The following is a 12,193-nucleotide window of genomic DNA, read 5'->3' as shown; positions in this document are numbered from 1 at the left end:
TATTTCAGTCAATCATAGATTTATAGGAAAAACTTTTGTATTGAATTTTTTTATAAATAATATATTTAGTAATATATTTTAAGTTTATATACTTATTTTTATTTCGTTGTACACTAAACTATTATATGATATTTGTAAAAGATTTGTATATGTTATGGCATGTTATCGTAAATTTAAATTTAATTTAAATGTACGGAGTAAGCCCCAATGTTTGTGCCAATTTAAAATTATAAGGATGATTTATTCAACACAAATAACAAGTCAAATTAAAATTACCAAAATTTAACTCATTTTCTAAGTATTGTTTAAATTTGTAAACCTTATTAAAAATGTGCCTATCATTAAAATAGATTTATATGTTATTCATTAAATCCTGAAACTAAACCAACTAATAACCAAAAAATAAAATTTATATTTCAGAATTTTTAATTATTTTTCCAATATGTTTATTCACTTTTGAAATTCTAATAAGATTTAATTGAATGTAATTGTAGCAAGCAAAATAGCTTTTAAGGCGTTTAATAAAAATAATTTATTGATAAATATTTTCGAATGTACCGATCGCTTATAATATGGATTCAATGATAAAATAAACAGGTTTAAAGTAATAATTCAAAAAAATGAGACATTGTTCAATAAATAATTTATTCGATATCTTAATCTATGTATTTACATATTGTAGTCGGTTCTCTTACAAACCTGTAATAAAACCTCAAATGTTCTTTTATGGTTTAAGGCCTTAGTCGATAAAATCCCAAAAGCTATGAAATTATTTCGATTATTCACTTCTCCAAAATGTTTTTCGAACACTTATCATTTTACTAACCACACTATATACTTAACTTAACATCTAATATTTTAAGGCACTAAAATTTGACTAGATATATAAAGAGTCTTTTCGTCTTTACTATAAAGAGTAATACTCGGAGGGATTCAACAAAACTTCGTTCAACTCGTTCGCTTCAGATACCTGCAGATAAAAAAAAAATACATTAGCACTGTTATTATTTCCGTACTAAGTACACTACGTACAATAATAATTAATCAATCTTAAAATTATGCAATGATACTGAAAAATAAAATATACTTAATGTATATATGTGAAATAAAATAGAATCAATTCTTACGTTATTGCTATTTCTGCTGCCACCAGGATATCACGTCCAGCAGCTCATCTTCATCCATGGGCCCGAGAGTCTGTTGCGTTGACACCTCGTATCGGTCAACAGGTGAGTATGCCGACGACACTCCAGACGAGCACTCCGAGGGCGCGGGGGAATTGGCTTTCTCCGAGCACGGGGAACTGCTTCCGTAGAAGAAACCATCGTCCATGTCCGACAGCGAATTCATGCTTTGCGAGTTGCCACTTGGAATGTTTTCTCTATTTTCTTGATCACGAGTAATTCCTAAGGCGGCGTCGCTTTCGTCGAGTAATTGTTGCAAGTACCTGATGTACTCAACGACCATCCTCAATGTGTCGACTTTACTGAGCTTCTTCCCAGAGCCCCGCCTGGCGCCACCAGACAAGGCGGCCACCACGGAGGCTGGCAGGTGACGACGGAGTGCATTGAATCCATCGTTTACTTGTTTAACGCGATTCCTTTCGCGCGCATTGCGTCTCGCGATCGACACAGCCTGAGGTCCGGTGTAAGGGTTCGTTCTAAAATGCACCTTCTTTCTGTACTGCTGGTTGGGCGGCGTGTCGTGAGTGACGTAGTTTTTTTCCGGAGCTGGAGCGATCGGTACAATCCGTTTTTCCAGCGATGGCTTGGTGACAGTCGCAGACGGGTAGCCCGAGGATACGACTACGTAGTTGGTTTGACCTTGAACTAATTGTATTTCTTGTAACATTTTACGTGTCTGCGCGAGCGCTCGCGAGAGATAAGAGCACACAACTGATCCGCGCGGCGTCCGGGAAAGCACTAGCCGGCGCGTAAAGAAAGGCTTTGTGGGAGCTTTCGGCTTAGGCGAGCGCGAGCGACGGCACCGGAGCTTCACGCACAAGTGAGCCACCGGCGCACGCGCACGCGTTATATCACCTGCGCCGGCTGCAAAAAATATAAATTTTAAAATTCTCTTCCCCTATTATTTTCCATCATCCCTTCCCCTTTATACGTACGGGTTCGTACCTGGCGAGTGGTTAGGGGAGCGGGCAGCGAGCGGCTAACGCGTGCCCAGCTTTTTTTCTGATGACCACTAAATTGTGCTGCATAACATAAATATATTGCTATATATTATTAGAGGACGCTCTTGATTTACTTGTAAAAACTTATATGTCATACGAAAGACAGGAGTAATCAAAGCAAACAATTAAGGGACATCCTCTTAAGTAAATTAAATTTTACCAACTAAGAACTTTGGTAACGATAAAACAAATAAGTGGATTTTGTTATTTTATCAGATGGTGCGCGATACGTGCGACATGAAATGTTTTCTCGTATTAAGATATTTGAGTCGCGGATAAAAGTCACTTTGCTTTAATCGGAGCTTTATCGACATTGTCGTTGTCATTCTTGTCGAGGTATTTTAGGGCTTTTTACTATAAAAGGATTAGCCGCTCCTGCATATTTATGCGGCCACGTATTTAAGCAGTCGCATCAATTAGTCTAGCTTATTTCAGTAGCAAATTGCTTACCAATATGTCCCGACGTAGTAAATGGTCATTGTGCCAATTATAGGCAATGAATTAAAAGTATTTCTACCTTCACAAAAAATAAGCGTCTCGAAGAATAGGCTATTAGTATTGTTCGCTACTTTTGTTATAATGAAACTTGTAACTTTTCTAAGATTTTTTTTTATGTAAACAATTTTACTTATTTTAAATTTCATTTGAGATTTTTTTTTTCAAAATATATATTTTATACGCAGTGTATGTTTTGAACACGCTTTTATAAGCTTGGGCTGTATGTATGTAACTATGTAACGGAATCTTTGAGCGCGACTTTCAGCTATATCTAGGAGTCTAATTAATTCGAAACTTTGCATACAAATTAAGTGACACAGACAATGCAGTTTGTTTTTTTATTTTTTTTTAACTATTACTAAATACATATAATTGTCACGTTGAATTATTTTATAAGAAGTTTTTTCTGTGATTTGGCTGAACATGTTAGAAAGATAATAAAAAAGATAGTAACAGTCTTACGCCGCGTTTCAGTCGTATATATAATGTTACCTCTCACACGGACTTCCCTGCATTTTCCACATTTCTGGAATGTTGAAATATCGATTCGCTGGGAACGACCAGCCTTGTTGCATTGGCTCTCTTAAATTATTCAAATACCAATTGGTTAATTTAAAGTGGACTATTAATTTATTGTTTTTTAATTCTAATTAATGAAACGTGATCGCTGTTTTATTAAAAAATTCTAAATGTCTACGCGCATGTGCAATCGGTCTTGCTCGTTTGACACGACGGAACATTTTTTAAATATATGTTAGATTCGAGGAAAGTATTTATCTCAGAGTTAAGCTATGTTTGAAGATTCTTGTACAGATAGTGAGTTGCATTTTATTTATGTGTGTAATGATTTCCTGATAACATCTACAAATCGTTGAACAAAATGTTGACAACTGGCTGGACTGTATTTGTACTCGTGGTGTTGTTGATGATATCCAGATCATTTCTTTCTAAGAGTGTCTATTTTTGATTGTCTTCCCCAATAAATAAAATATATTTTTTTCCTGACTTATTCAATGCCAGCTCCTTTGTTTGAACAAATAATATTTTTATATTTATATAATTTAAAACCAAATAAAAAAATTCCTGACTTTAATATGTTAAATCTAATCAAACATTTGTGTTTGTCAAAATGTATATTAAAATCTACTGTACTTTAAAGCTTCTAACATTTTTTCGTAATGAAATAAAAGTAAGTTTCGTTATAAAACGACGCTACGACGCGTTTTATGTATAATTAAAGTAATTGCATACAAAGATTTTCACTTACGACTTGATGTTATAGCAGCAGTTCCAGTGGGCACCTCATATTTAAAAGGCGCCTGATTCCTTTTAAGATAATAGAGATCAAGAAAGTTACAAAGAAATATTGTGTTTAATTCTTGTTTATATTTTTAGACACTTTTGATAAGATCGCCGCAGATATTAAAAACTTTTAACATATTCTAGATTACAGATATTTTTGTACTTCGCAAGCCTTAGGCAAAACACACACTAATAATAATTATTAAGCATTAGCTTTATAATTTTATGCTATATTTTTAATTAATAAAGATTAAATTTGTTTATTTTTAATCATAATAATAAGCGCTTATTGTATGCGGACAGTGTAAATACCTAAGAATTAAAATTGTATTTTATTAGCAGCGGGTTTTTCCAGCTTTGGTCTGTCTGACATTAAATACGTTTTGCTCTCATTACGACCATATAATTTGTCGTTGCCAAAAGGAGACAGATATATTTTTCTACGTCTGTCTATTTAGAGTAAAGTTGAAATGGAATTTTCGACTTGTAACATATATGACTAAAAATGTTATCTACCAACATTCACTTGAGCAGCATGACGGGTCAATTTCTAACCCTATCCCAATTAGGAGAGGGGGTGCCTTGTCCAGTCCAGGACCACAACCCTTGTACCATATAACTCACACTCTATATGTTGTGATATATATAACCTTAAATTAAAATATGATAATATTTAAAGGCGGTGGTTTCTATTGTCGGTAAGTAATCAAAAACGAATATTACATAATGTTAACTTCATCGATTCAGATATCGCGTGCTCTAAGTGACGTGTCGGCTTATTATTTGATACGAAAATGTTTTTATCTCGAGTTTAATTCGTGTGCAATTTATCATAACTCTGATCATTTTGGCGGCAATAACTTTCGTTAATCGTTTGCATAAAATATCGATAATATATCAATTTGTTGTCTCGTATTTTGTATAATTTCAATTCGCTGCCGATGTTGTACAATTCTATAATGTCATACTCATAACACATGACAGCTATTTTACCTCCCGTTGCTTAATAAGATAAAATAAATTTCCCTCCGCCGAACATAACTCGCCCGCGTAATTGCGATCACTACTTAAATAAACTATAGGCGTAGCGGTGCTTAAGTGAATTCATATTTCGGTTTAATTTATTATTTCATGAGTATTATTATTTGTAAACATCTTTTGTGAGTTGAGATAAATTCTATACGAAAAGTTGACATAAATAACATAATTATGACCGTTTTCTTTAATTTGATAATTGTAATTAAATGTGTCTAAAATTGTTATTGGAATTTTTACTTTATTTTATGTTTAATTTGCCTATTGCGTTCGTTTACAAGTGGTCACGTTATAGTGACATGTAACAGTAATTTAACAATTACTCGCTACAAATAAAACAATTAAGTTTGACAAATTACGGAGATGTAAAACAACGTGGGATATTAGGGATGGAATGATGAGTATGGGAAAAATGTCATCTGTCGGTACAGAGTCACGCTTCACTGGTGTGGGATATAAACAAATAACGCACTTTCTGTTATTTGAATACGCAAACTAACATTTAGTACAATAACTCATCGTAACATACAGCGTCGATTGAAATGGGATCATAGACGTGTACACTCGCTGTGCTAATAAAACAATACCGCCTCTAGCTATTTTTACTTGCACGTTTAAATGTTCGTTTAAAAAATTATTATCTTCGTACACAAAAATATGATAATTTATAAAAATTCAGCATTTCCGAGAATATTTGAATAATGCTTAAAGCAAATAACATAAATATTCCGAGTGCGTGTTCGAAAGTTGTTACTCCGATCAGTTCGGTAGCCCATTACGCGTGCGTCGCAGGCTTTACTAAAGAACGAGCCTCACATTAGCTACGTATTTAAAAATTATGCTCATCTATAAATCATAACGATAATACACGTCGGATCGGTCGCACAATAAAACTACCTGATTCGTATCCAATATCGTTTGATTAACGATTTGTTGAGTGACTCCTATTCATCGCAACTTCAAAGGGTGATATTGAGCATTAATAAAGAGAATGTTATACATTTCGTCGGTTCTGTTACAAAGCGCAGTCTAGTTAAACATACTAGACGGACGCCGGTCCGCGTGAGTTGCGGGTCCTTTACACGACGCGGTTTTAATTGATTGATCAAAGCATTCGTGGAATGTGTTTGTTATCATTAAGTATGCGTTTCCGCGATTGAATTCATGGTCCCAACACGGGACGAAATGTTACACTGGATACAATGCGTGGAAGTTGACCTAATATAATTCAAGCACTGGTACACCATCTATATAAGCAGTTCAGAGATGAAATAAAAGAGCAGCTTAATGCAATAACTTCTAATATGTGTAAGCACAGTTCATTGTAGAGGAGCATGAAGGCTGTGATTTAAGTTGTTGCTTTTATAAGAATAATAATATTAAGATAGATTACTCGCGAAAAAAATATTTATTTTGTAAGTGACCATTACCATCCTGATGAAATAAAACAAAGCCAGACCTCGTGGACGAAAATAAGGAATATCCATCGAACCAGGACAATTCTCACGCTCCGTATTCAATATCCGAAATGCAAATCCGCTGTCAGGATGGCTTGTAAAACAGTAGAGCCTATCTTTGCCTCGCATCGGTGCGAAGGCGTTTCAAGCACAACGTTTGTGTCGGACATTGTGACGTCGACGGGAAGTCACACTAGAAGACACATCGACACCTCGACACCTCGACACCGATCCTGACAGATACGTCGAGGTTCCGTAGCTGTTGAGTCAGATGTCGGCGTGACGAGCGAATTTTGACCCATCTAGATATACGGACGTGTGAGGCGTTGATTTCTAAAATAAAACCTTCAGAACAAATCTCCTCGTATTCCACGGTTCATGAATGAGTCTGTTGTAAATTTTGATTGTATTTTAGAAAGAGTCCGGTACCACGGTGCGATCAATAAATAATTCTAGTAAAAAAAATGTTTTTTTCGCCGACAAACAAGCACGAGTCTTTTATAGTTTTAGTACGGCTCGTTAGCCGCGGCGATAAGATGAACCTAAATAGATAATTAGCTTTGTCTAGTCTCATATAGTTGTCACGAGTTTTTTTCAAATGAGTTTCGTTTAATTGCGTCTGTTAAAAATTGGTTACACTGTTAGCAGGTGAAAAACGACGAGCATAAATAAAATGTCGAACGCTGATTGCCAATAAACTAAGTCGATATTTTGTGTCATATAATCTTGATACGATATGCGAGATATAAAGTTCGGAGAAAAACTTCTGATAATGGTCGACTTACACGGAAGTCGGTTTATTCATCCTTAAGAGAGTACACCGGAATGATTTGCTCCCAGTCTTATCTCACTGAAGAACAAAAAATGTTTATCGTTATTTGAACGTCGCTAGCGATTTTATTATTTAATTGTAACTCTAAATAACAAAAATATAATAGAATCTAAACAACTTCCTAAAAAGAAAATCCGAAGTGAACTTGCTTTTTAAATATTTAAATTTAAAAAAGTATTGATATAATTTTGATATGATGCAATTCGCAGTAATTCGTACCGCGCAAATAAATTTCCTCGACCAGTGTACATCGGGCTTAAGCGCTCGGTAGAAAGAGGCGCGTGGCGGGCGCGCGACGGCGCGGGCGCATCGTCAGACGGGTTTGCTCGTTTTAAACCATACCTTAATTACGGTGAGGCGTTATCGAGTAAGAATGTGCACACGCGACATTGGTATTAATTTTAATGAAAGAAGTGTGCGCCCGGCAAGCACCTGCCCGAGACGTCGACTGAAAACCACGCTGACCAGTAGTGTTTATCATAAATGTTTGCGTTTACTTATTGCACGGACGACGCGTATGATGTTTACTTAAAACGTGTCGATTACAGTTGCGTTTTATTCCATTCAAATTGGTTTGTAATCATTCAAATCTTCGTCTTCAAAACATCGTGATTAGAAGAGCTCCTTATCTTCTTAGTATGTTTAGTGACATATAAAATTCGATTAAAATAATTTTCTTTTAGCACTTAATACAAGACAGTCCTTATAGTAACAGATTATCTCATTAAATTAACTTGTTTAGGAGTCCGTTATTATGAAGATATGATTATTTTAATTTCGTATTTGACACACGCATGCTCGACTCGAGCTTGTATGAAATTTACGTTTATCGCTTCATATTTTGTAATTATAGTAGAAACACACCTGCGTCGTCGATGTCAATGCTTCGAATTCACAGCTGATCGGATGGCAACATAGTTTTGTTAATGAAGGAAACTTTGAACTCGAAATATCATTAATAGGTATACGAGGTATAAATATAGTCAATACTGGCTCGTGAATCTGCTCGTCGCAACGAGGTAGCTACTTTGATTCGAGTGGATTTCAAAAAAAAATTTCACAAGTATCAAATTTATTTGCTTGATTAGCTATAAGCTTAATTAATTATGCATAAAACTAGCTAATAGAAAGGGAGGTAAGTAAGAAACATAGGAGGGGAGAGAGAGACGGACTCTGTCGGAGGGCAGGTGTCAGTATACATCTGCCCTTGCAATGAGCTGTCTATGCCCCCTCCTTGAAGCCCCCTTACCTTGTCTTTTATGTAATATTAGTTTAAAAAATAGATTTGATTATAAAATGCGTTAGTGGCGTGGTTATTTAGATTTCAATACTGTTTGAAAGATTTATGTATGTCTGAATTATTCCCCTTATTCATTCACTAACTTAACGCCCCTTGTCCCAATAGAACCGCGATGGTTGGGTCGTGTGAATGTTAACACAAGGTTATAGGTTCAAACCTAGTCATGTGCATTGGTTTGGCGGGATACACTTCAATGTTATATCTTAAGTTTAGAAGTCATATTTGAACAACAGTAGGATATTTACACGCTGTTTACTCTTAACTACATATACTATAGAGTACTTGTAGTGAGCTAATTTGTTTCTTTATTTACTTTAGCTAAAGTTATACACTTCCAAGTTTGGAGCTGTAAATGTCAGACGTCGCTGATCGTCAATATCAATTTAATACTTGTTACTAAATCTTGATATCGAGTAAAGCATATCAATTTTGTATGCAATGAGTAAACATTTATTCTTTAATTCCGGTTAAAATTTAATAAGATGGCATACAAAATTTTGACAGGTGGTCAAAATAACTGTTAGTCGGCTTAAAATACAGGCAATCGTATTAACGATACGGGTGACGCAGTCGCGACATTGAACTCGTCTGATATTTGCGCTTTATCAACTTCAAGTTTCTATTTTCTTGGAAACTAAAACAATAAATCAGCTGTTTGTTTCAGCATATCCAGAATTGAATTGCCATTAAACAACATGCAGAAACAACGCCTATGTTTTATATTAAATTCTCTATTAATTTTGTGGATGTAGAATTGGAAATCCCATACAACCCTCAAAAGCCTGCGCTAATCATCATGCAGAAGAGATTTAAAAGCAAAAGTTTAGCAAATACAAGGCTGTAATTTCAATTATTTACATTTGTATTTTTTAATAAGTTACTCCTGAAATAACTCGAAAATAATTCCAGTACAAACACGGCTCATTCGAGGCATATATATACTTAGCAAACTCAAGCTTGCATAATTAATACATAAAAATTACCATTGACATCTGAAAATGGCTGCGATTCATTTAAGGCATGCCTACTCGGAGGCGCGGTAAGTGCATGCGACAGGTTAATTTCAAAAATAAATTGACGCTTGCCTCAGTCGGCTTTTATGGGACGCCGTGTTTATGCGAGAGAGAACCGTAATAGAGGCTGAGCAGTCCTCCGAGGACACAGCTGCCTTTGGGCGGGGAGAACGGATTCACGTATGCACTTGAATTTTTAGCGCTTATTATATTTAAACCAATGCAAATTTTGATACGATCATAATTTTTGCTTTTATTATTAATTTTCTTAAATATGTGAAAATTGCTACGAAAATGTTTATACCAAGACCAGGAGTAATGACTCCAATTGCTGTTTAAAGTAATAATATTCATTGACGTCGTTTGAGGAAAATAATATCGTTATTTTATGCATTGTTTGTTGTGTTGTGAGTGAATACGCTTGATTTTATTTAAATACATATTTTCTATCCTAATACTAAATATTCCAATAACATATTATAAATATAAACGTTGCAGCCTAGAAGAATAGTGTACATCTTAAACAAAGATTGCGGGTTCAACTATCAATACATTTTTTTTTGTTCATATCGTGCTCGGTCTCCGAGAGCTGAGAGAAGAGATGGCACAGTGGTTAGAACGCGTGCATCTTAACCGATTATCGCGGGTTCAAAACCAGGCAAGCACCGTTGAATATTCATGTGCTTGAAGGTGAAGGAAAACATCGTGAATTGCTGTTGTGTTCGGTCGCGAAGCCTGCACGTACGGATGACTCTTTAAATTGAACTGAACGGAAACTTATTATTAGTGGGGCTTTTCCTTAAGCCTTTAAACGATTCATAATATATAACATCCTTAATACACGTCTACTAAGATGACAATCTTTAACAGGACTCCTAACAATTCATAAAGGGATAAAGCGGGCTTTAGCCCTAGCTGCGAAGAATAATAATTGTATCTGTAATCAGCCCTCTGAGTAAAAAAACAACATCCAGCTACTAAAAATAACAATAAACATAAATGCCTCTGAGTGTTAAAGCACTGAGTACGATTACCGTAAAACTTAGGAGCAGATCCAATCCCGATAATGCGACAAAAGTTTCAACAAGCGTTGATACAAACATATTCTAACATATCTGATTGTTTAACTTCCTCAATATGAATCTTATGCACTTGAAATAAGATGCAGGTTGACTTGTACAATATGTTACACCCGCACAGGTATCGTTGTTTAAGGTGAAGCAGTGAGTTCGATACAGATCTCACCTCACGTGGTTATACTGAAACATAACTAAACATGCCTAACTACTGCGTGAATTTGTTTCTTTATTTTTATCCAAGTTTTCTGTTTAATGCTTGATAAATAATGTTTTACTATTTTTTTTATTTTTATGGTAAGCTGACTAGTAAGTGTATCACTCGATGGTAAGCGGTCATCACCGTCAATGGACAATGACATTGTAACAAATATTATAAACTAGCGACCCGCCTCGGCTGCGCATGAGTGAAATGTGCTACTTAAACGCAAAAATATTTAAGACATCACTTTAAAACTTCTGAAATTATCAGTATTTTTCTAGTTCATTGTGAATGTATTATACATATAAACCTTCCTCTTGAATCACTCTATCTATTAAAAAAAAACCGCATCAAAATCCGTTTCGTAGTTTCAAAGATTTTAGCATATATAAGGATATAGGGACATATAAAGCAGCTTTGTTTTTTTATACTATATAGTGATATTGATGATAGTCATGATGCGCCACCTCATCACCTTGGTAACAAAGGTGTTACACCGGTTTCATAAAAGCGGAACTTTGAAGGTAGAATATATGGTGATTGGGTGGTACGTACCTACCAAGGCGGGCTTACATTCACCCCTACTACCAAGTCATTTGTACGCTTTCTTTTGTCTTTTTTTAATTATTGGCGTCTTGTCTCGAAGCCGATAAGTGTAAGAATGTGCTGCTGAATCACTAATGGTTAATTAATTAACATAATGGACCTCATTCGGTTTTCAAAACATGTTTATCATATTGATTTTCAAATACATTGCCTCGGGTGATAAACTACAGTCACATGAATGAATAAAAAAATGTTTTGCTTAAAACGTCGCCAGATTAAATCACTAAATGATCGATGTCCGCAATTCGTCGAGTATAATCTGTGTTTATTTTTGTATCGTTTGACAACAACTATGATAATTATTTTATGCTGGTTACAGTTTTCACTTATAGGAAAGGAAATTGTTAATTTTAATACATAAAATTTATATATTTTGTTTACATGTCTTCTAGGGTTTTGACGAATAGAAAAAAAACATAATCAGTTTTCTAGCAGTTGTACAAAATAACTATTTGTTACATGCGGCGTCGCTTGCGTTTTAGGGGTTGTCAGTTGTTGGCATAAAAGTTCAAGTTTACTTCATACTCAGTTTGATCAAACAGACCAACCGATACACAGATAAATAGACTCTCGTATTTAAAATATTAGTTAAGATTAATCGTCAAATATCATCATATTACTTCATATAGATAATGTTTCTTAATCTCAAACCTGTAAATATTGACCAAGTTTGGTTTCGATCAAACG

At 34.9% G+C, this 12,193-nt stretch overlaps 1 protein-coding gene across 1 annotated transcript; it reads right to left on the bottom strand.

The window, feature by feature from the left end:
- Positions 1-626: 626 nt before the first annotated feature.
- LOC124544277 (achaete-scute complex protein T3-like) lies at positions 627-1,991 on the bottom strand. Its single transcript, XM_047122754.1, has 2 exons — positions 1,128-1,991; positions 627-970 (listed from the first exon to the last, which is right to left on the bottom strand). The coding sequence occupies exon 1, from the start codon at positions 1,849-1,851 to the stop codon at positions 1,135-1,137; it is 717 nt and encodes a 238-aa protein (XP_046978710.1). The 5' UTR covers positions 1,852-1,991; the 3' UTR covers positions 627-970; positions 1,128-1,134.
- Between the last annotated feature and the right edge of the window lie 10,202 nt (positions 1,992-12,193).

The sequence above is a fragment of the Vanessa cardui genome, chromosome 4, assembly GCF_905220365.1.
Source record: "Vanessa cardui chromosome 4, ilVanCard2.1, whole genome shotgun sequence".
NCBI lineage: Eukaryota > Metazoa > Arthropoda > Insecta > Lepidoptera > Nymphalidae > Vanessa > Vanessa cardui.
This window is presented reverse-complemented; position numbering and strand designations above follow the sequence as displayed.

Coding starts and splice junctions, on each gene's coding strand:
- LOC124544277 (XM_047122754.1), bottom strand. CDS start 1,851: ATGTTACAAGAAATACAATTAGTTCAAGGTCAAACCAACTACGTAGTC.